The sequence below is a fragment of the Ambystoma mexicanum genome, chromosome 3q (assembly GCF_040938575.1).
Source record: "Ambystoma mexicanum isolate Mex_15411 chromosome 3q, UKY_AmexF1_1, whole genome shotgun sequence".
Classification (NCBI taxonomy): Eukaryota; Metazoa; Chordata; class Amphibia; order Caudata; family Ambystomatidae; genus Ambystoma; species Ambystoma mexicanum.
This window is the reverse complement of record NC_090926.1, coordinates 1,135,800,867-1,135,825,685: the sequence shown is the minus strand read 5'-3', so window position 1 is coordinate 1,135,825,685 and position 24,819 is coordinate 1,135,800,867. Positions and strand designations below refer to the sequence as shown.

General features: G+C 45.1%; 1 protein-coding gene across 2 annotated transcripts in view; it reads left to right on the top strand.

Moving 5' to 3' along the window:
- LOC138447681 (adhesion G protein-coupled receptor E1-like) overlaps positions 1–24,819 on the top strand; it is a 927,425-nt gene that overhangs the window by 612,768 nt on the left and 289,838 nt on the right. For both annotated transcript variants that reach the window (XM_069603948.1, XM_069603946.1), the window contains 2 exons: positions 15,504–15,623; positions 17,594–17,781. In XM_069603948.1, coding sequence (XP_069460049.1) covers positions 15,504–15,623; positions 17,594–17,781 — 308 coding nt within the window. The remainder of the gene's footprint in view (positions 1–15,503; positions 15,624–17,593; positions 17,782–24,819) is intronic.

The window sequence follows — 24,819 nt, the reverse complement described above, 5'->3', positions numbered from 1 at the left end:
TCATTCTGGGGTATGCCCACTCTGCAATCAAGCTGATGAAACTTGAACTCTTTTTACGCTGATATGCCCAAGTTTACTCAAGCTTAGACTAAGAACTCCTTATATTCCCTATTAACTGAGTGTCTCTCTCCCGCCAGAAGAGTTGGCAGCAGAGTTGAGTAGCTGCAGTCTGTGGCAGTCCGTGGGCAGGACGAGCAGCCAGGCTACTATGATTCGAAAACCTCAGCGGGACCAGGACCGAGAGGAAGATCAGCGCTGGATGCGGAGCGCTAGTGTATCTAATAACAGACCTGACTCAACCAGGCCCTCCTCACCCTGATTGACTCCGGGGTCTCGGGGTTGCCCCCCCCCTGATTCTATCTCTCACCAAGGAGCCCAAAGCACCGAAAGATGTACGCATCCCAGGGAAAATAAACTGCGGGCTCTTATCTGCGGATACTTCTATGGCCCAGGGGTCCCCCTCTCCTCCCCCTCAGACCACCCCGATCCAGCAACCTCGAGTAGGGCTGATTTTATCACCCCGAGGAGCTCGACAAACCCCGAGCAGGAAGCTACATCGAGAGACATTATGAACCCAGCAAAGGTCATGCCTTCAAAACAAGCACAACCCTCGGCGGCACAAACTCTCAGCTCGTCCCCAGTGCAGCCCGCCGAAGGGCGGACTGCGAGGGTTATGCCTGCCGGTTCGAGTTGTCCGGCCGGGTTGACGAACAAACTGTCTCAAGACTATGGGCTGGAGCCCTCAAATCATCTGTCACTTACCGTGTCCGCCTCGCCATCTATGGGTGCTCGAGACCCAACACCGGACGAAGCAGAGCTCCCGTCGACCTCCCGACCTTGCCCCTCGCCGTCACACAAGCGGCGCAGGAAGGAGTGGTGAGACTGGGAACGTCATCGGAACAGAGGCGGACGGCGGTTATGTTCCACGCCTCCGAGAACGCGGCTCTGCCCCCAGGCGAACGCAGAGCCAAGAGGGTCTTGGAAAAAAACAAACTGGAAACGTCAGAAAGGACAAAGCCACGAGCCTCATTTTTGGAATCAAATGTCCAAACAGACGGCGATATCAAAGAACTGGAGACCATGGAGTCTTCTACCTCGCTTTCTGCGACTTCGCCTCCAAAGAAAAAAAAAATTGCAAATCTAGACCTGGGTTTAAGGCGACACACTCAGCAGTGTTAAAAAAATAAAAATCCACCCAGCAAAACACCCAGAACAATAAAAAAAAAAAGAAAAAAAAACATCCGCCTTGAAGTCCTTGTCTAAAACAGTGCTATGTAATTCCCTGAAGGAATACTTTGTCAGCCAAGGGAAAAGAAAATATGATGTCCTACAAGAACTCACGGACGCTGAGATACTTGAAGTTACCTTTGAGCATTCTACAGCTCAAACCCAAAATACGTTAGTTCTAATAGGCTTCAACCAGCCTAATAAAACAAATAGTTTGCCTACTTTGCCGTGCGAAGGAGAGGTTAATAAGACATTTTTGTCACAAACAACCCCACCAGTCCTGGAAATACCAACAACTCTGAAGAAGTCCACGGACCATATAAAGTGTAAAACTGTGGGGACCGACACTCAGAATTTACCTAGACTGTCTCCTTTATCATTGCCTTTCCCGACTCCACTGTTGCTGCTGCAACCCCTTTCGCCTAACAAGGGCCAGGCAGAGAGAGCAAGCGCCCCTCTAGCTGAAAATGATCCTTTCTCCGCGTCCCCTAATCAGGGCAAAGCAACGGGAAACCAGTCAAGCTCTCCCATAAGCTTCCCTCCACAATCAGCGAACTTATCTCCAATTGACAAGGATTTAAGTTGGAGAGAAAGGGAGAAGAGACGGGAGCAAAATCCGACCCCCACCCTGACACCGCCCCGAGCTACACCAAGAAGAAACAGCAACTTAGGAGACCTTAATCAAGATGAAACTCAGAAAGAATCACCTCCCAAGCGATTAGACATAACAACTCTCATGTCCGCGATCACCATCGCTTTAGCCCCGTTTGGCAAGCTATACGAGGCAATAAGTGACTCTCTAAAAGACCAAACAACCTTTATCGCAATGACCCACACGAAACTGATTTATCTGGAAGGGTATATCGCAGCAAGACTCCGAACTTTTCAACAAGATTCTGCTCATGTCTTCTAGACCGCCCTCTACACCGAAGCTGTCAAAGCAGAGACCCATCGAGATCAGAGACTCAACCGATCAAGGATCCCAAACAGAAACTGCCTTCCTATTTGGGCAACAGCTGACATCTAATCAACAAGTGCTGGAAAACAAGTCGTCTTGAACCAACTCATCTGCTCCTCAAAACAAACAAAAAATAATCCAGCTCTTGCCTGTGCTCCCGGCCACATCCACCGTACCTTTGACGGAAAAAGGAGCTTGGGGTCCCAGTACCCAGCACCAACAACCAAAAGGACAACCAGCAAAATTGGAGGAATTCAGGAACCATTCGAAAACCAGGGAAGAGGTACCATCGCCCTCAAACAGGGTCGATCCAGCAAAGGCGCTGCTGCAGTCCGACAAAGACATAGAATCCCGTACACAAAGAGACTCACAGCCTATGTTGATCCAAACAGGCCCTTCAGTCAGGCCAAAAACAAAAGCCCACAAGGTAAACACATCGCAGAGACCTATACCATTGGATGCTCAACAGACGGTAACTTCTATCCCGGTAAATCCATGTAAGTCCCCAATTACAATGGAAGACTTCTTGAGAGATGATAACTTTATGAATTTAACTACCCACTCATCACCGTCGAACGCAGCAGATCCACAGAACTGGCACTTTGAAAAACAAAAAAAGTCTACCAAAGGCATTATGCCTAAATCCCCACTCTCAAAAAAACGCAGGCGTCAGAGTGGACTTCGGGAGGAAGAGTCACAAGTTAACTCCCTTAGAATTCCGAGAGGCCCACAAGAAATGTGAAACCGTCCATCTTGAACAAAAGACCATCACAAAGAGGCGGAAGTAAGGGACTTCAACTACCGGAATCCAACAAGCAGAAGAAGTCCGGACAGCTCAAGAAGACGGAATAAGCCAAACAGTCCTAACAGACAAAAATTCTCTTCACGAGTCTACAGACCACAGCAAAACTTTCCTCCGTCTATTATATTCAAGATCGAACAGATCCCACAAAATTCAGAAGCAATAACATTAAACAGAGGAACGGTTTCAAAAATTCTGAAACACTCCAAAAACCTAAAACACTTGACTACGTCAGATCTAACGCCAGTGGAACCTTACCACAAAGACCGCAGAGCTTAGGCATTCCTCCATGTCAAAGTGCATGCGGTAAAGAGAGGTTCAAGCGACGACTTTAGCGACCTCCGAAAATGCGGGTATACCATCATAGAATGGTCCAGCTCAGCGGAAAAGGATCATAACCACGCGACGAAGACGGAGTATGCCATAAATCAGTCTGCAAAAAAAACAAACTGGAATTCTCGCGACCCTGTCAAATCTACAAGCCAACAGACTGCTCCTTCACATGGCTCAGCCAAAGAGGGCTTAGGCACAAAAAGAAAAGAAAGCCATACCTCATCGGCGATAGAGAAGAATGCACCACAAGCCATACTTCAAAAGGCCTACCTAAACCCCCAAGAAACTTCAAGAGCGCCACTACAAACGAAGAGACAAGCTCACAGTCACCCTCACAATCATCAAATATTTCGTCCTCATTTTCTCCCATAAAACAATTATTAGCGTGGCTGCCCAAAGCACCAAAGTCCTCAGCGAAAAAATAGCAACCAACCCAGGTGAGCCTGCCAACCAGAGACACAATGCAACTCTCACTTTTAGCAGCTTCACACCACACAAAGTCTAAAGTTTGCTCTGATATCACAGGAATACAAGAGGATTCAATCACCTTACCAGACCAGGCGAAGAGAACCTCGCCGAATACGACATCATTACACTTCAAGAAACATGGCTCCTCGACAAACCTGGAATCGACGTTTTTTCCATCATGGTCGCGGCAGCTAGTACGGGTCGGCTGGGTCGCCCGTCCTCTGGACTTTTGGTGGCAGTTCGGAACGGAACCGGTCTCACAATTAAGAAGCATCTGGCCGCAAGTCAAAACCACCTAGCGGTGCTTGTGGAATGGGCTTCCCCTTCTGAAGCCAGGTCAGAGAAACATAAAATTGGAAAAGAAAACCAAAAGGAGACCAAACTGCTGGCCATAATCACCACGTACTGGAACCCACAGTCCATCACCGATGAGAAATTCCTCAATATCATCGAAACAGAGATTGACGGAATCCTATCATCATACGAAGAAGCACAAATCATAATAAGTGGCGACCTGAGTGCGACCTGTCCAAAAAAGGTACAAAAAACCATCAACCTGAGAGAAAAAACCTAGGCCGTGTCCCGTGGGGAAAAATGGCAGACACTTATGAATACCAGAAACCTCCACAACATTGAGGAAGCTCTCCTACCAGAAAATCCCATCCCGTCCTGGGAAAGAGGTGCACAAAAGGGGACTATAGATTATATCTACACATCTGAGGCCATGCTAGCACGGTTGGGTTCATTTGAAACATTGCGAACAACTGAGAGCGATCACAACATCTTGAAAATCAGCTGGCCATCGGAGAACAGCACAAGAATTCTCCTGTCTGAAGTCCCAGAACCCACTGCCCAAGGAAACCGACTCAGATTCACTAGTGAAAGGATTAGAGAACTGACGAGAAATTACGAACGGCAGGAATGCAGAGAATCTGGAGGTACAATTTATGTAGCAGACTACCAACCGCTGCTGATTCCATATTACTCAAAAGCACAGAAAAAAAGGAAGGCTGCAACAAACCCGCTGCACGAGTACAACTTAGATCTAGTACTCAAAAGGCGAGAACTCAGGAAACTGAAGAGACAAGCGGCAAATTTAAAAACGAGCGACGCAGATAAAATCTACTTGCTAGAGCAAAAAACTACAAATCCTGGCTAAGATTCCACCGATCAGCTTTATACCAGAAAGACGCAGAAGAAATACTAAAGAAACTAGCAGACAAAAATTCCGGAGCTTTTTGGCAACTGATAAAAAAGAACGACAACAAGACGTCGTCCTCGACATCAAACTGTGTCGCAGAGGCTGCCTGGATAGCTCACTTCTCGTCCACTTTCAAACTTCCCGAGGGAATTGCTCCCAAAACAGTTGCACCATTAGACCTTACTCCTTGGGCAGACTTCTCTGATATTGAAGACATTACGGCAGCAATAAAAAGGCTAAAACCATCAAGAGCTCCGGGTCCCGACGGAATCACAAACATCGACTTGAAAAACCACCCGTCTGAATGGGCGACCTTTATTAGTCAAGTCTTCCAAAACTGTACCTTGTCCAGATCAATCCCAGTCTCTTGGTCTACCTCAGTTGTTGCCCCCATTTACAAGAAAGGTGACAGGTCGGCTCCGGCAAACTACCGCCCAATCGCTTTGTTGGATACCATTGGAAAGATCTGTGGCTCGCTCATACAAAGGAACTTTCAAACCTGGGCTAAATCGGCCGAATGCAACAACCCTTTTCAAGCGGGCTTCATGAAAAACTGCAGAACCCAAGTCAACATTCTGATCCTCAGCATCTTGAAGAGCAAACTTATGGAAGGCCCTGGAAGAGTCTTCTTAGCCTTCATAGACCAGATCCAGGCCTTTGACCAAGTCGACAGAGAGTTACTATGGTCCAAACTGTCTGCCTGGAACTGCCCGGGGTCCCTACTGGAGCCCATCAAAGCTCTCCATACAAAAACCTCCATAAGAGTTAAACTGAACCATCAAGGTCTACTCTCTGAAGTCATTCCAACATTCAGAGGGGTTAAGCAGGGATGCCCCCTGGCGCCTGCTTTGTTCATCTCTTTTTTGGGGGACTATAAAGAAAGCGCAAACCAAACAAGATCGTTCCCTCCAAAAATCGGCCAAATGCCTCTAGCTCGACTTCTTTATGCCGATGATATAATCCTCCTCGACCAGACAGAAATTGGTCTACAAAGACAACTAGACAATCTGGCTTCCTACATATCCACAAACAACCTGGAGATTAATAAGGAAAAGACGAAAATTCTGATACTGGAAAAACCATCCGGGAAGAGGCAAAAAAAGAGGCCGATCTGGCACATGGAAAAAGCCGCATTAGAGGTCGTAAAACACTTTAAATATCTTGGTGTGATGATGGATAGCTCCAAATCAGAAGTCGCAGCGCAAAAGCATCTGTGGGAAAAAACTCGTAAACTGACAACACAGGCACGGATCATCGACAGAAAGTATGGACGGTTTTCTCTGTTACCGGTCCTGAAATTTTACAAAGGAAAGGTGGTCCCCTGCGTGGTCTACGGCGGAGAAGCAAAACCCACTCTCCCCACTGCGATATGGGCCAAACTGGAGGGATACTTCTGGCGGAAGGTCCTCCAATTACCGGATTCAACACCAATCGCAGGCATTAGACGCGAACTAGGCCTCCGATCTTTGAAAGCAGCAAAAGAGGCAGGAGAAATGTCACTCTTCAGGAAAATACTCATGCAGGAATCCCCCCCCACTTTACAACTTGATAAATACTGAAATGCTCAACGGTACGTGCAAGATGCTGACCACATGGACATTTAAACAAAGAGCCACCCTGGACAACATTGCATGCTCAGAAGAGACACTGATCGGCAACCCTACCAAAGTGAAAAAGAAAATGGACCAAGAAGACTGGATTGAAACCCACACTATGGCTGAAAAAAACAAACTTCTAAACCACCTGTCTCCTCAACCTAAAAAACTGGATGCCACGCTCGAAATATTCAAAAGATTTCTGGACAAAGCTCTACGTTCAACCCTACTTAGGGCAAGGTTGAACTTACTCCCAACCAACGAAATCCGGGCGATAAGGGGCCTTTCTGCCACAAATCAATGTCGCTTGTGCAAAAGCGAATCTGAAAAGGAGTCAGTGAAACACCTTCTCTTAAAATGCCCAGAGACCACCAAATGGAGAAAAGCTTTTCTCGGCCCCCTACTTGAACCTTCCTCCCAATACGACTAAGAAGTGTGGTGGGCCCGCTTAATGAGTGGGTCAAGAACTTTGTGGTCCATAGCAACGACAAAAATTTTAAAAGCTGCACTGGATGAATGCACAAAAACGACATAAAACGTCTACACTGAAACTGAAACTAAAGTACATAGAAGTGAAGAGAATGAAGTAAACCACTTTGCAAAATCATAAAATTTATAAACGCAAAAAAAAAACATAAATAAAAAAAATAAAATAAAGCAAGCCGATCAAGAGCCCCTGGGCCTGACTGCCTATCCAAACATACATTTAAACAGCATCCTGAAATTTGGGCTACAATTCTGTTTAATATATTTTGTCACATTAATACTAAACAGCAACTTCCTCAGTCGTGGAGACACTCCATTATTCTGCCAATTTATAAAAAGGGTGATCGGCATAATCCATCTAGTTACAGGCCGGTCACCCTTTTAGATGACCCTAGCAAGATTTTTAGTCTTATCATGCTTAAGGATTTGAATGCCTGGTCATTGGCTGCAAACAAAAGAGATCTGTTTCTCACAGGGTTTGTTTCCGATCTGGGTACTTCAATTAATATTATCTTGTTGAATATGATTAAATTTCATTGGGCTACTCAGAAGCAACCACTGTATATACCCTTAGTGCACTTCTGTGTAGCATTTGATTCCATAGACTGCCAACTACTCTATGAGAAACTACGCCAATATGAATGCCCAGCCTCGCTCCTTAATCTAATCGATCTCCTTCATACAAACATCTCTATGCAGGTCAGACTTAAGCTTGAAGGTCTACTTTCCACATCTTTTGCTACAAAACGAGGTCTTAAGCAATGTTGCATATTGGCCTCCACCCTTTTTAATTTATTTATACTATATATGCGTGAAACATGTTTAGAAACCACAGCCGATGCCCCAAAGCTAGGCACTCAATAGATAGCGTGGTTACTTTACGCGGACGACCTCGTCCTTTTATCTCAAACTCTGAAAGGCCTGCAAAACCTTCTAGACAAATTGGATGATTATGCTTGAAGAAACAATCTAATGATAAATACAGAAAAAACCCTCAAATTGTAGTATGTAGAAAACACCCAAGACAGAAATTAAGCAAGGATTCGTGGTCACTGCATAACTCGAAGCTTATGGTGGTAGCCCAATACAAATATTTGGGTGTTTCCCCATCATGGTTCTACAAATGATAAACTGTATTTGCTTAGTTTTGATTGCAAATGAGTAAATCTCATATCACAGGCAAAAATAGAATCTTTTAAGCATGGCAAATTCACTTGTAGTCATATCATGATATTTTATCAACAGAAGGTAGTACCTATCATGATTTACGGTTCGGAAACGAAGACCCTGAGAGAACAAAAGTGTTGGGATATATTAGAGGGCCGATTCTGGAAACAGGTATTAAAACTACCAAAATGCACACCGATGGCTATAATACGGTTGGAATTGGGGGCCCTATCTTTTTATGTCCAGGTTTTGTGGAAAATGTGTTGCATGTTGAGAAAGTGCCTTTTGGGTAATAACTCAAACAATGGGGGTCATTACGAGTTGGGCGGTAAGTACCGATCATTACCGGCATGGAGCAACTACCGTGTCCGTGCTGGCAATAGACCGTTAAAAGCGGCCTATTATGAGTACGCGGGCACAAGCTTTGCGCCATGCCGTTAAAGACCCCACCGCAATGCCTTAAAAGGGCGAAAAACCTCCCTTTCCGGTATAGTACGAAGTGCAAATAGCTCCACCGGCATCCAAGCCAGGTCATCTCTAATAGCGGTCACCGCTAATAAGCGGAACCGGAAGTAGCGTCATCGCACAGGAACAGGAAAGAGCACGGCGGCCATCTTTAAAAACACAATCCATTGCCATCCACCACAACCAGGAGCCATCTGACCCCCAGAACTCTACCACACCTCCACCACTACCTGATGCATCTTACCATGCCGAAAGCAGTTAAAAAAAAGCACAGATTGCCTGCGCAAGGTGCGCTTCTCCCGAGAGGAGTTGACCATGCTGGCGGAGACACTGCAAGAACATGCAGATGTGGTGTTCTTCACCGACATGTCCCGACCTGCACTTCAGCGCAAGAAGCAGATTTGGGCGGAGGTTGCGCAGAAAGTAAGTGCCGTTGGCACCACACCCCGCACTCCTAAGGATGTCCTAAGCGCTGGGACGATCTGCATTTATACGTGCGGAGCATCCTCTCTGCCAACTGCAACCTGGGGATGGCAACAGGCGGAGGTGCAGACTCCCCCATCAAGTTGCAACCATGGGAGGAGATCTGCGCATAGGGACGGAGTCAATTGAGGGAGTGGGGGACATGGAGCGAGGAGCCCCGTCATCGCTGATGCAGGTAGGTGTCCCAAATGAAACAATGCTAATACCAACACGATGATGTCCACCTGAACTGACAGTGCAATGATGTAGAGCAGGGTCCACCAGACACATATGTACAAGACTGCCTACAGGCAGTGCACAGCATCATCTTGTCCACATGCATAATGCACACCATATGTGTTTCAACCCAGACGCTTTCATGCATCACCCACCCAAAAGCCAAGCAACCCGTATGTCACTCCCCCAATGTCAATCAACTGCCATTCCATATGAATACAGCCACCCCAATGCATGCCTGATGCCTGTAGACCCATCACTAACCCTCTCCATTTATTGGTCCCCCACAGGCACTCATTCAGACAGTGGTGACGAGGACACTAGGGAAGATGATGCCACACCACAAAAGAAGGCCAGGGGCAAGGAGGGAGAACACCGCCCCTTGACTTCAAGGGGTAGAGGCCAACCTGCACCACTACGGAAGGGCAAGAAAACCCCAGAGGCCACATCACCAATGTGCACTACGGCCCCCACAACAGCACCCACACCAGCCACCAGCACCCAGGAGCCAGTGGCAGAAGGCACTGCATCGGCTGCCAGCAGCACAGTGGGGGAGACAGCTGCCACAGCAGCCGTGTCGGACGATGAGGCAGATGTTCAGCCGCATGGCGCAACTACCGCCACAGGCCCCCTGCATTCACCACAGCTGTCCCCATGCAGCTTGCACAACAGCAGCATGCACGGGCTGTCTCCTGGGGATTCATGGCCCGGCTGTTTCAGCCCCACGCCAACTGTGCCAGAGGAACAAACCAGCCAAGAGGGGATCAGGGCTATTCAGAAGCGCCAGGAGGAGCTGACAGGGCTGTTGACACAGCATATCAGGGAATATGGCCGTGCAAGGGATGACATTAGGGAATGTGCTTCATCTCTGAAAACAGCAATAGAGACCACCTCGGAGGACATTTGCGGCGAATTGGCAGCAGTGCGGCAGGTCCTCTCCGAAATGGTGGCAGCAATGCAGGCCATGCGTCCGCCACAGTTGCCAGAACAACCTGGGACATCTTCCAATGCAAGCTCGACTAGGACCAGCCCAGTGCATAGTTCTGGCCGGAACCTGCGCAGATCGGACAGGGGTGCACCTGGTGCTGGAAGAGGGGGAGGGCTGTAGGTACAGCCAGGCATACTGGTCCCATGTGGACTAATGGTGCACGCCAGTGTACACCATGTGTGGGGAAGTCGAGGGGGAGGGGGGAGAGGGTGTGTGGGGGAGTTGAGGGGGTAAGGGGGAGAGGGCATGTGGAGGAGTTGAGGGGGGATGGGGAAGAGGGCGTGTGGGGGAGTCGACGGCGGAGGGGGGAGAGGGCGTGTGGGGGAGTTGAGGGAGGAGGGGGGAGAGGGCGTGTTGGGTAGTTGAGGGGGGAGGGGGAGAGGGCGTGTGTGGGAGTTGAGGGGGGAGAGGGGAGAGGATGTGTGGGGTGGAGGGCTTGTGCACTTTGTTATATTTCTTTAATACACCTATTGGGAAATCATAATTCACATGTGCGGACATTGCTTATTGTGTACGTGTGCTTTATTGGTGAACAGTCTACAGTGTCCATGTCCCTGACACACCCAGTGCCCTGAGTGCCACCTCCATGTCACACTCCCTGTCCATGTGTGCTAGAAACATTGGTTGATCAGAGTCTGATGCATGGCACGTCCCTCCTGTGCATCGCTGCCTCCCTGAAGTGCAGCCCCATCTGCACCCTCTTCATCCTCATCGTCAGGTGGTTGCAGTTCAGCGTCAGGGGCCAGAGGCACATTCCGTCTGATGCACATATTGTGTAGCATGACACATGCCATGACGATCTTAGCCACCTTCTCATGGCCGTACAGGAGTGCCCCACCAGACCTGCTGAGGCAGAGAAACCGTGCCTTCAAGAGGCCAAATGACTGCTCAATCACCACACGGGTATGTGTATGCGCACAATTGTAGTCCTCCTCGTGCCTGTTCTGTGAGTTCCGGACTGGGGTAAGGAGCCACCTCTTCAACGGATAGCCTGCATCACCTGCATGTGGGCAACAATGTATATGTGTAAGTCATCACATCATATGGGACCTGTATCAATGACACCATAGCATGCATTTATTTCCTGATTGCAACCACATGTCCATGCATGAATGGAGACACACAATGTGACTGCTCTGTGTGTATTCCTCTTATGGACGACAGGTGTGCGTGCCATCGTCTAGTGGGCGCAGGAGGGTCCTATTCCTTGTGAGTGCTCATGCACTGTGTTAGTCCAAGCCGGTTCTTCCCATGATCTGGCTGATGTGCAGTCATTTGTATGCTTTCATCCTGTCACTGTTGATGGCAGCCTCATGATGATCTCAATATGCACAACAAATGGTGACATGCAGGTTTGTTGGACCTCTGTGTCAGTGTAGTGGTGTATTAATGTATTTGGCCCTCATGTGACTCCTTTGTACGCAGTAATGGAGGACTGTCCTTTCTGTTGATGGTATTTGGTGCTGTGTATTGGCCATACTAATGGCTTTTAGCTGCATTGTGTTGCGGTGGATACGGTCTGATTGAGTACAGTGCACATGTTGATGGCTATGGAATGGTTGTAACACTGCATCATTTACATGGTAGGGCAGCTTACATCTTGCATTATGTGGTCAGGTGTCAGGTCCGGTCTGGCCTGCTTTGGGGTATGAGAATGGTCCATTCTCTCAGGCACTCGCAGCCAGGTGAAGTATGCATCTCTCCCCACCCCATCTCAGCCAGGTGAAGTATGCATGTCTCCCCACCCCCATCTCAGCCAGGTGAAGTATGCATCTCTCGCCCCATCTCAGCCAGGTGAAGTATGCATCTCTCCCCACCCCCATCTCAGCCAGGTGAAGTATGCATCTCTCGCCCCATCTCAGCCAGGTGAAGTATGCATCTCTCCTTTCCCATCTCAGCCAGGTGAAGGATGCATCTCTCCCCCCCATCTCAGCCAGGTGAATTATGCACCTCCCCCCCATCTCAGCCAGGTGAAGTATGCATCTCTCCCCCCTCCCCCCATCCCAGCCAGGTGAAGTATGTATCTCCCCCCCCCTTCTCAGCCAGGTGAAGTATGCATCTCCCCCCCCCATCTCAGCCAGGTGAAGTATGCATCTCCCCCCCCATCTTAGCCAGGTGAAGTATGCATCTCCCCCCCATCTCAGCCAGGTGAAGTATGCATCGCTCCCCCAATCACCTACCCACATCGCATTTCCATGAGCCTAACATGCAACTCACCAAGAAGCCAGGATCTCTGCCCTGATGTCGCTCCATGTAGCGTGGTATCGTGGAGTTCCGCATGACCATTGAATCATGGGTTGATCCGGGGAATCGGGCACAACAATGTGTGATTATCTTGTTTGAGTCACATACCATTTGCACGTTGATGGATTGGTATAACTTACGGTTGCAGTACGCTACCTCCATGGCATGTGGGACCACCAATTCTACATGGGTGCAGTCGATGGCGCCAATGCAACCAGGGATGCCGGCCAGTGAATGGAAACCAACTTTGGTGTTTGAGATCTCCTGGGCTGTCCGTGGTAAGAAAATGTGATCGCCTGTGTGCTTCAGCACTTGGTTCAGCATACATGAGAATAATGGTTGTGATATGCCATGCATGTGCCCCACTGTGTGCTGGTAGGTGCCTGTGGCCAGGATGTGGAGCACAGACACTACCTTCAGTAGGGGTGGGATGGTGATGCGTATTTCAATCAGGCTGACAATGTGGTCATGTATCATGTCCACAATGGTGGTGATGGTGTCCCGGTCCAGACGGTACAGGGTGTGGATCTGCTCAGTGGTTAGGTTGTATGGACTGGTTCTGATGCGAGGGATTGGGGGCTGCCTGCGTGGTACCACTGGCTGCACTGGTGGAGCATGCTGGGTCTGCCTAACCTTCATTCTCCTTCTGCGTCTCCTCTGTGCTGCCTGTTGTTGTTGTTGTTGTAGTAGCTGGAGTTCCACTGCAGTCATGTCCTCCAGCCCCAGCATTGCTAGTAGTATGGGAATCATTTTGGTGTGTGACTGGGTGTGGGAAGGGGTGAGGTGTGCTCCTTTTGTGCTGGCCCAGTCTATATTTCCTCCACCTGTGCTGATTGTGTGCACCTGTGGCAGTTGGGAACACTGCACATGGCCGTTTACAGGTGGTCCGCGATGCTGGTCTTTGCTCCATGCCGGTAAGGTACTTTTCGGCCTTCAGTAGGCCGTTATTTGCATGGCCGCCTGACTTGTGATGTCCTCCTGTTTACGCCATGCCGGTATTGCCGACATGAAGGGTCGCGTGAACGCGCACAATCCGCTATTAGCGGCACCGTTAATTATGGTAATCCTTTACTGGCATCGTTATTCACTTACCGCCCGGGTCGTATCTTGAGTGTTGTGGCTCACTATTTATTAACATCCTTGCATGATTTTCCGCAAATGTGTCAAAACTTCATAACAGATGCTTTGTCTGATGCAAACATTTCTCTGGAACTCTTAATTGTAAATCCAGGAAGAGCAAAGATTAAGCTCTATCAATATGACTGGATATGTGCACAGGGTAAATGTAACACCTATGTAGATTTGAATTCCATTTTGTTTGGACGCAAGACATTTCACAACATGACTGAATATCTGATCAAGTGTCCCTCGCTCCATTTCAGAAATCATTATTTAAGATTTGTATTAAATCTGTGACCTACAAATGACATATTAGCCAATTTTGTAAGGACATAGCCCAGAAAGAAACGCTGCAACATATAGTTGTTGAATGTTCTGCTTTAATTTCAAAGCGCAAAGTGTTCTTTAAGGATCTACTCAATATATATCGTGCCCTATTTGTAAGTGAGATTTGGCAAATAATGTTTACCTGCCCTAGACAACCAGTTAAAATTGCGCTAGTGCACTATCTGGACTCTGTTCTTCCTCGACCATCAGTTTAGATCACGAATTCCTCTTATATAATATCAATAAAATGGTGCCGGGCTATAGTTGCCTACATTGAACAAGGGAGAGGCAAGAGTATATTTCTTTCTTCTAAATCCGAATTTATAAGGGTTTATTCCAAATGAAGGACATTGATTATAAGGATTGAGGTTTTATTACCATGAATTGTTATGTTTTGAATTATACTTCTTGTTTTATACTTTTTTTGTTGCCCTTGTTTAACAGATTTTAAAAATGCCATTTTTATTTTAGATATTATGTTTTTTTGCTATTACAGACGATTTGAATTAATGTATGAAATTTGGTTTTATAGTTACACATAGATATTATATTTGATGTTTGTATCGATTTGTTTCTTGTAATGATTTGAAAGGTTGATATATTCAGCCAACCAAATAAAAAATACAAAAATATAAAAGATATATTTTAAAGTTTGCTCTGTTTTAAATTGCATGTTATGGAATACATATTGGGCCTCATTACAAGGTCGGGGATTGGGAAAATAGTCTTGGTAATTTCGTTATCAGCAAATATTCTGGCGATCACACAATTACTGCTGTTTTTCTCGCACCGACAAATTATACATTTGGAGGTAAAGTGGAGGAATTGCCCCCAGCACCAAATCCGCTGGCAGTGAATTCGTCAGAAATCCACATGGAGTCCCATGGACTCGATAAATGGGTAATTACAGCACCTCCGCAGACTCGTAATGAGGCCCATTGTACAGAATACATTATTGATCTTTTCATGCATGATGCACACGTTTTTATTCTGGTTTGTTTAATGGATTATAGCATGATCTGAATGTACATAAATATTATTGTGAGGATGATAACAAACATTAAAGAGGACCATTTCGAAACTGGCGAAGGCAACTGATTTTTCTGCCTTTTCGTTTTGAGCATGTAACCCTTGATGAAACGTTGCCGAATCTGGTATGAGTTTGCTGAACTTTCATGACAGAGAACACAAGTAACAGTGAAAACATCTTTCCATGTACATTTCAATGTAACATTAACAATAGAGTTACAACAGTGACTTTATAATAGAAAGAGACGGAAAGTGAGTGAATACTTGAGTATGAGAGAGACAGAGAGAGAGAGACTCTAGTACTGGAGTATAAGTGACTGCTGTGGCATTCGCCAGCGGTCCGAGGGCTGTTTTCCTTCCCGCCATCCATTGCGCTTTTTTTCCTTTTCTAATAGATGTTCAGACTGAAGTGATCACAGATGACTGCATTGAGAAAGACACCTTATTTCACCTAAATGCCAAAGGAGACAGGATGGACATCAGCTGCAGTACCATCACCAGAAGCAGCGCCGAAGGTAAACCTAAACCTGCCACCAAGTTCCCCTCATCTAAACCTGCCCCAGCAGTTGATTTAAGCAGGCCTTCTTCAGCCAGTCAATGACGCTGAGCCTTGAACTGAAATTACGTTCAGTGAATTCCCCCCACCTTCTTCCTAGAATTGCCACACCCGTGATTCACTGAACAGTCTGCAACTGGTATTTGCAGCTCATGGTGACATGTGTATCTGGCAATCAGAATACAGATTAGTCCAGAACCCTTGTTCTAGTCAGAACTATAACACAATCAAAAAAATACAAAATAAAAATAATTGTCTACTCCCCTTTCTCTCCCTGAATCCCCTTTCACACCTCACTCTCTTTACGCTTCCCATACTAGAGATGAAACGCCATTGACTTGCACGTCAGTTACAGGAACTGCACTATTGCTGATGCAGTGATGCTGCCTAGCACCCACATCTGGAATTATTGGATACTTGAGCAGGGAGGCCTTAGTAAGAAAGCTGGAAATGGCGGCTCAGCAGGCTGAGTGGCCTATGCTGAGATCTCAAGTGTTCAGATCTACTGTAAATCCTATGGGGTTTTGCATTATCTTGTATGAAAATGCACTATTTCACCCCAGGACATGTTAGGAGGGGCAACCACCACACAGATCCTCAGAGGAAAGGTTGGTATGCCTGTCTTTGGTTCACATGCACATTTCAAGGCGGCAGAGACATTTCTGCCTCCCAAAGTGATTCTGAAAAGTTGGCACCCGTGTTTGTCCTTCCTTGTTAAAAGGTCCATTTTGCCTCACTTGGATGACGTTCTTTGAGGCAGAAGCGGCCATTTAGCTGTGAATGGTCTGATAATTCGGCTGGGTGCTGGTGCAAGGTGATGTGAGGCCACCTCTGACTACATGAACCTTCATGAACTCTGATCTGATGGCACCTGATATTAAGGGGCTCTACACTACTGCTACACACCAGGACACTGGGTTGCAATTGTGTTCGTTTTTGCAGCATGTAGGATGCAGAGTTAGGTAGCCTAACAGTGCAGTGCGGGCTGTCAATGTCCTTTATGCCGTGAGCCATGCGTTATTCTAATATTGGTAAACACAGTTTCCGATGGCGTCTTATCAAAATGTGATTTTAATTTATAGACACACACACGGTGCATGCATGTTAGGTATTTATACATGTGTGTTTAAGCTCATGAACATAATCATGTGTATGTATGTATGTAGATATTAGAGGTGCTTCCAACACATCATAGGGTTTGCTGAAAGGGCAAAGCCCAGAGCTTGTAACAAGGCTGCCTGCCATCCAGTTTTGTGGCCCTATTGCTCTTTCATCCAAGATTAATAGGGCTATCTCTACACCTGTCAACCTAGGCAAATGCCAGATTTTGACTAGCTCTAGGGCTGATGGATGGGCTGGTCCCAGCTGGAGGGCCATGCATTGCGGAGCAGGCACAGGCCATTAAATCCCTGGGCCTGCCATAACCTTAGGCACATGAAGCCAGTAAGGTCCACTAAGAAAGCGAGGCATAGTTTGCAGAGAGGTTTGCATCTGTCGACACAAACACCAGAACCAGAGCAAGTAATGGATCCAGGTTCAAGACTGTACTGAAACACTTCCACACAGACACAGGGACCCTGGATGCTTCTAGGAGACCATAGTCATAGAAGATAATGTCTGATTGGCAGACCCCTGTCACAAGCATTTTACATATTTCTTAATGGAATATATTTGGTGCCATTTGCTCTACTGGCCTTGTTGTCCTTGTTTTAGAATTGGTGAAAAAGTGCTGTACACTGGAACACTCCATGAGCACAGATGATGTCTATACCTGGTGACTGATGGCCTTTCTTTGGAGATATGATACTGACATTACTGTGCTGATTATACATGACTTGCTGAGACTGTGGCATCTGTATGCATAATTGCCATGGTAGACAGCCTGCGATTCACATTTTTATGTACATCATTTCCCCCCTCGTGTTTCAGCCTCCACTGGTGTTGCATTCATCTCGTTCAAGGAAATGGATCTGCTCTTGAATGGGAGTTATTTTAAGGACCAAGATGAAACTCTTCGTGACATTCAGATAAACTCCCGAGTTGTGAGTGGCCAAATCACCAGCGAGAAAAGGAGCGGCTTCTTGCACCCGGTCATCTTCATTCTACAGCATTTAAAGGTTTGTGAAGCATTGAAAGGTGCGGCGTGAAGGACAATCTGGCTGGTTCAGAGTGTTGGGCAGTAGATGAAGAGGGGGGGGCATCAACAGGACAACACAATGGAAGGCTGACCCAGAGTGACTTCTGTACATGCTCCAATTCTAAGATCACACTGAAATAATGTGGTTATGTGGCAACCTGTTCAGTGATGGCACTGGAGAGTCAGGTGCAGTTTAAAGATGATTTGCTCTTCTTCTAAAGTGACAGGTGAGTCTAGGACATATAGAGTAGAAGTACACCCATAGGACACACCTTCAGGTTCTGCTCTGAAGGCTCATCTTACGCTCTCAGAACACTCAGCCAACACTCACCCAGGCAACACTCTCAGCATTCGGCTCTGTCCCATGCAGCCTTGCCATGCATTCTAGAGGCACCCCATTCACAGGGTACAACAGGGTCTTGAAAGGTCTCTGTCCATAACGAAGCACTTAGTGATCAGAGAGAGGTGAAAGGAGTCCATGATCAGGAAGCTACAATGGCATTGGGCCAGTAATCGCCACACCTTTGTGCATGGGATCCTTTCTAAAAGTTAACAACTACAGCACCCTGTGTGTAACAGCGGCCCTTTCACATCACAGTGTCCAATTCCAACCATGTTATTAAGCTATGATATGGGATGTTCTTGTAAACACACCCAGAGTGGTTCAGAATAAAAAAGTGTTGCTTACATTGCTTTATCAATGCTGATGGGAAATAGATAATGCAAGAGGGTGAACCAGGCACTGGTGGACACCAGTTGTGACACATACCTTAGGATTGATGAATTACTCACAAATAGAGTATATGGTTATATGGATTTACATACTGAGAAAATCATGAAATGCCTTTTTAACAAGCCGCAAATGAAGTTGTAATAAAGATCTCAAGTCGCATTACAACGTGCCTATTTTCTGCAAACATTTACCACCTGTGGTCTCATATGGCCATCTAGTATGAAAATCGCATATAACCTCTATGATACTTAAGCAAAAATCAGATGAAGTTATTCATAGTAATAGCCATTATGTTTCCACCCTACTGACCACACCTGCTTGTTCAGTGGCTGTACCATCCATTGAGGCTGCTATTAAACCCCAGGAGACAGATACATTAAGGGACAAGGCAGTGGAAATCTGCCGTGGAGGAACTTGTGGGGACGATAGCAAGAAACATTTCCCTGCTCCGACACATATCATACCTCCCCCCATCACTATGGCTCCTAATAGTCCTAAGAACCCTGGTGACTTCCTGTCCCGTGAGGTAGCTTTTAAGGCCCACGGGACTGGAAAGCCGCTGGTGCATGACAAAGCTGTTTGCTTAAGTAAGGTTGAGGAGGCAAATAACACACCATCACCTAATGGCAAACTCAAATGTTGTTTAGTAAATACTCAATCTCTTACAAAACATGCCCTAGAAATGTCTGATATGATTTTGAAGCAGAACCTGGATATCTTATTCATTACAGAAACCTGGATGACCAAAACAACACATAATGCCATGTTACTAGCTACTCCTGAGGGTTAATCAGCCCGCCACGTTCATCTGGACATTGGCAGGGGGTGGTGCGGGTGGCTATTATTTTTAAGCATATTTTGAAACTTTATACTTCTAGCACTCCAGATCTAGAAAATTGTGAAGCAATACTGGTTAAACTTAATGTCTATACAGTCTTATCTATTTGCTTCCTTTTATATCATCCTCCAAGACCAACTCCTCTGTTTGAGGAACAGCTACTTGCCCTCATAGGTAATACCTCTAAAGACTCTGCTGCATTTGTTATCCTTGGTGACTTCAATCTATGGGAAAATAACTCATCAGATGTGGAGGCCAAGGATTAGAAATTGTTATTGGAATCTATTGATTTTAAACATTTAGTTTCTGCCGCAACATATAATGGTGGTAACATCCTAGATTGGATAGTGGTAAAAAAATCAGGAAATAACAATGACTTTAATAACAGAATGTGCCTGGTCTGATCATCGCCTTGTACATTTTGTATGCTTTATACCATCTCTACAGGCGTCACTACCAGTCAGGAATAGGCCACTTACGACCTGGCAGAATTATAAAAATGTGACTAGTGAGGCATTTAAGGAGCAAGTAACACCGCTCCTGCCTTCACTACAGGACCATACCTCCCTTTATAACTTTACTCATTTATTCAGAAAGGTCACCAATCAAGCATTTGACATGCTGGCCCCTCTTAAACCTAACAAAATCAATAAAGCCAAAGACCAAAATAAATGGTTTTCTGGGGAAATCTCAGAAGCTAGGAGAGTCATTTGTAAAGCATAGCATCTTTGATTAAGGCTCCTTCAGTTGAGTCAATCTTGAGTTATAAACAGGCCATAAAATCTATAAACTAACAATTTTCAAAGCTAAAACCAAATTATTTAATGAGAGAATACAACAAGCCAAATCGTAGTCAGAGGAGATATTCTCGATTTTACAGGAGTCAAAAAAAAAAAAAACAGCTAGCTGTCAGGAACAAGAGAGTAATGCCTGGCGCCAAGCGATGCATGATGGCTTTATTAAAAAAAACGGGCAAAACACCAACAGGCCATCAGACACCATATACGTTTACTTTCTGATATTGAAACAACATCTAAGCCTGTGGTTCCGCTGGAGCATAACCATCTCAAAGCTTTTGCATTCAAAAAGGTATTGGAGATAGAGGTCTTAGAGGTTATTCATAACCTAAAACCCTCCTCGGTAAAGGGGACATTTTTCCTGCCAAGCTCTTTAAGGTTTTTTCAGACACACTGGCTCCATGGGTTACCCAGTTCGTGAACCAGTCCTTTGATGAAGCATATGTTCCAGGAAACATAAAAGAAGCCTGGATTACTCCACTCATCAAAAAGGACAATCTAGACCCTCTCAGTCCTAGGAAACTTTAGGCCAATCACAAATGTGCCATTCCTACTCAAAATAATTGATAGGATCGCATATCTACAATATCATACATTTGTGGAAAATAACAATGTACTGGCTACTGAACAATCCGGCTTTCGAGCAGAGCATGGCACGGAGACAGGCCTCTTAGACCTTCAAGCGAATATTGACAATATTATTGAAAAAGGGAGTATTGCCTTACTTCTGTTGTTGGATCTCTCCTCTGTGTTTGATCTTCTAGATCATGATCTCCTAGCAGGGAGACTAATAACAGTCGGTAGATGCTCAACTTCAGCAGCCAACTGGTTTAAGTCCTTTCTGGGACCTAGAATGGCGGCAGTACCAAAAGGAACTTCACCTCACTAAAAACCTTGCTGACTTGTGGTGTCCCTCAGGGGTCATGTCTGTCACCCATGCTTTCTAATATCTTTTCTAAGCTTCTGTGTGATATGCTGCAAACACTTGGTGTCCGTTTACCAACTACGCCAATGACACCCAACTGGTCTTCGAGTTGTCAGGAATATATGAAAAAGACACTCAAAGAGTCAGGGAGGTGTTGTGCGCTATCCAAAAATTGATGGCAACAAATTCATTAGCGTTAAATGAAGAAAAAAACGAACTATTTATAGTTGGAAACTCTCAAAAGTTAAAAAAATTGGATGACCAATATAGAAGTTTTAAAATGAATAATAACAGCATCCTGGTATCAGATAATGTAAAAACGCTAGGAGTCTTTATGGGCTCACATCTTTGTTTTAAGAGGCACACGTCATATAATAAAATCAACCTGTGCCTTCTACTCTAATCTATTGTGTGAAATTCGCTCCTATCTGACTGAGCAAAATCTTGCTTTGATTGCTTGTGCCATAATAAATTCAAAATTAGACTATTGCAATAGTTTACTGATGGGCACTTCTAAGACTAACATCACAAAAATGCAAACAATACAGGGCTGTCTTTGGTTTAGGTCGACACTCCAAGATCTCATCAGCATGGAGAAAGCTGCATTGGCTCCCGGTTGAACAGAGGATCAAATTTAAAGGTGCAGTTATAGTTTATAAATGCCTAGCTGGCACTGCCCGAATTACTTTGTTGGTAAAATAAAGAAAGCACCCACCAGAAGAGACCTCCGCTCCAACAATAATCATGATTTTTATCAACCACGGCAAACCCTTAAAAGAGTTAGTGGAACTAATTTTAATGTCTGGGCACCGATGATCTGGAATTCCTTGCCGTCTACTCTCAAGAACAGTGGGGCTCTTATCATGTTTAAGAAACAACTTAAGACCTGGCTATTTGATGAAGGAGCAATTTAGCTAATTGCTAACTCCGTCCATTCTTAGGATATCAGAACTCTGCTGTAGCAATGTTTTGTGTATTACGTTGTCTGTCCTTGTGAGCGCCCAGAGGCCTGTGGGCGAAAAGCGCTATATTAAAAATAAATATAGATAGATAAGATTTTTCTTTAATGCAAATCCATTTCTTCACATTTTTATACAGTCGTCATTTTTCTCTTACCTTTCCTAACATGCATTCTTCTGACATTTGACCTAAGGAGTACTGTTTAACATGAGGTAACCTCCCAGGACCCTTCTCTCATTGACCCCTGAAGCCTTGCTTAAGCTCTCATATATTTTCTTTTTTAAACCAGTAAAATAGTAAAAAAGAAGAAAGAAATCAAATGCACACTACTAAGTGCTTGAGAAAACAACGGGGACTCAAATCAACCCATGATAGCAGGAATGAAAATAGAAATCTGATGAAACATATATAACAAGAGACCAGAAAGACAACCAGCGAGTCTAACATTGCATGATTATCAAGACAAACTGATACAAAAATCTGAATGGATGGGATATAATGGAGGAATTGAACTCCTAAACTCTTGAAAACCTAATTAAAACCAAACAATAATGATAGAGCAACTAACCAGGGGTGAACTAGATATTGTTAGAATGGCAGACAAAATTGCAAATTATTTTGGCAATATCATGTTACTGTGAGGAAACAGTAAGAATTGTTATGATGATAGGGACAACTAGGACACTGTTTTTGAAGAAAGAATATGACAATATGTATGATTAATATGTGTTTGTGAGAAAACTGTGCAAAGATATACTTACAGCATAAGAATCACAATTAATTTGTTATCTGTGTGAAATTCACTGTGCCTTGAGACATCCCAGGTACAAGAGAAATTAGTTTATGGCCCTTGGAACGTGCATTTATGGCTGGATGGGATTACACCAGAATATTTCTGAGTCCAAATAACCAGACAAACTAACGAAGATGGCAAGTTGGGTTTTATTAACAATGTATCTAAAACAGGGAGAATACAACGGACATCACTGGACGTACGCTCATTCTCTCAGCGATTTCCACCAAAAATATAATTATATACTTCTTTATGCATCAGAGTGACATCATACTACATGGCAATAGTGTAAAATCTATCAGGGGTTGGGATTGGTTAAGGGACACATCTAGATATACAATCATATCGGAGCTAGGCTTGTTATTGGCTGTCCGATATCAGGTGGACAACTTATGCCTACCTCTTCATACATGTCATTTAAGAAAAATCAGTTACTCAGTGTTTCATTGGTTTCTCAAGCTATAAGGTCCTTTGTTATATGTACTAATACAATTGGTTTGGCACACTTGTGCCATGTTTGGAACATTCGATTCAATTAGCAGCACGTAAACCAAGACCCAGGTGCAAGTAGATAGGACATGAGGCTGCCCTACCACCCAATTAGCCCAGCATCTCTCATCACCCATGCCCTCTGCCATGAAGTTCTCTTTGTACTTGGCCTTGCAGAGTATTCTTGTCCTGGAATGCACAGGAGTGAGGGCACTCGCTATCATATCTGGAACTCCAAGTTCAAACTCTATTTCCATCCTTGACTCACGTGAGAAGAGACCACGATTCTGTACATTCTGCAAGCTTTTAAATGCTTTAAATTAATTAAAACGTGGCATCCTTTGTGTTCTTTCTTGCACCTTAATGTGAGAGGATTAATCCTCCGCACACACGGTCCTCCTCAGCGTAGATGGCTGACCTCGACTTCTCAGTTCTTGACTTCAGGCCAGACAGCCTCTCAATGCAGCTCCAACCACCTGCTATTCTACTGCGACACAGCTTTTAATTCTTTCTCAATGATTGTTTGGCTTGCTATTTTATGATACCAATGTCTAGTTTCTATACAATGGCGGCTCTGCCAGCATTCTATTTAATACTTATAGCTAGCCTGTACGATGAGTTGATCTATCTTGCGTTTCAGCGTCTGTACATTCTTCATTCTTCTGATTTCTGCAGTGCTTTTTACTGTGTAATCTTCTTCTTTTACACTTGAGAGTTCACTTGATTCCTTACTTCATCCTTTCTCCTCTAGGATCCATATATCGTCTTCATTCAGTATCTCAGGATGTCGTGCACACCTTCTTATGACATCATCCATTAATTTTCTTAGCTCTTTCTCATTTTCCTTCAGGGAGTTCCTCCTGTAGGTTTTTTTTTATTTTTTATTTTTTTGTTGGTTGTCGTCAACTCAAGGGTACATTCCATATGGTTGTCTTAATGGATACAGTCTTCCATATGCTTTCTGTATTAGTTGTACAGTAGCTGAGGTTAGACAGGGCATGGTCTCATGACTCCAACACAGGGGAGGTAGGGGGGGGATCTCCTGCGGATGTGTATGTCTGCTCCTCTACATTCCCCACTCTGGTCGAGTCCTCAACCACATCCTCAAGCTTTCCTGCTTCTTTGGATCTTCTGAACTGAGGGCTCTGGTACCCATCCTCCATCAAACATCAGGCATCTATGAACATTCCTCAGAGAGAAAGAGACGAGAGAAAATCAGGCACCTGGAAGGTTCTCAGCAGTGTTTATTAGTTCCAGTTACAAGACACACTCTGGACAACCTCAAAAACAGTTTGCCTTCAACCTACTTATATAGGCTATTTGGATGATGCAACATCCTTATGCAAATGACTATCTTGGTCAGAGTATGCTTCTGATAGGACCTCTTAGTTAGAGAAAAAACATCCCTTTAATATTATTGGATGGCTTATCTGGTGTACACTAAGCACTTATTAGGATATCTGGCATCCACAATTTTCTCTGA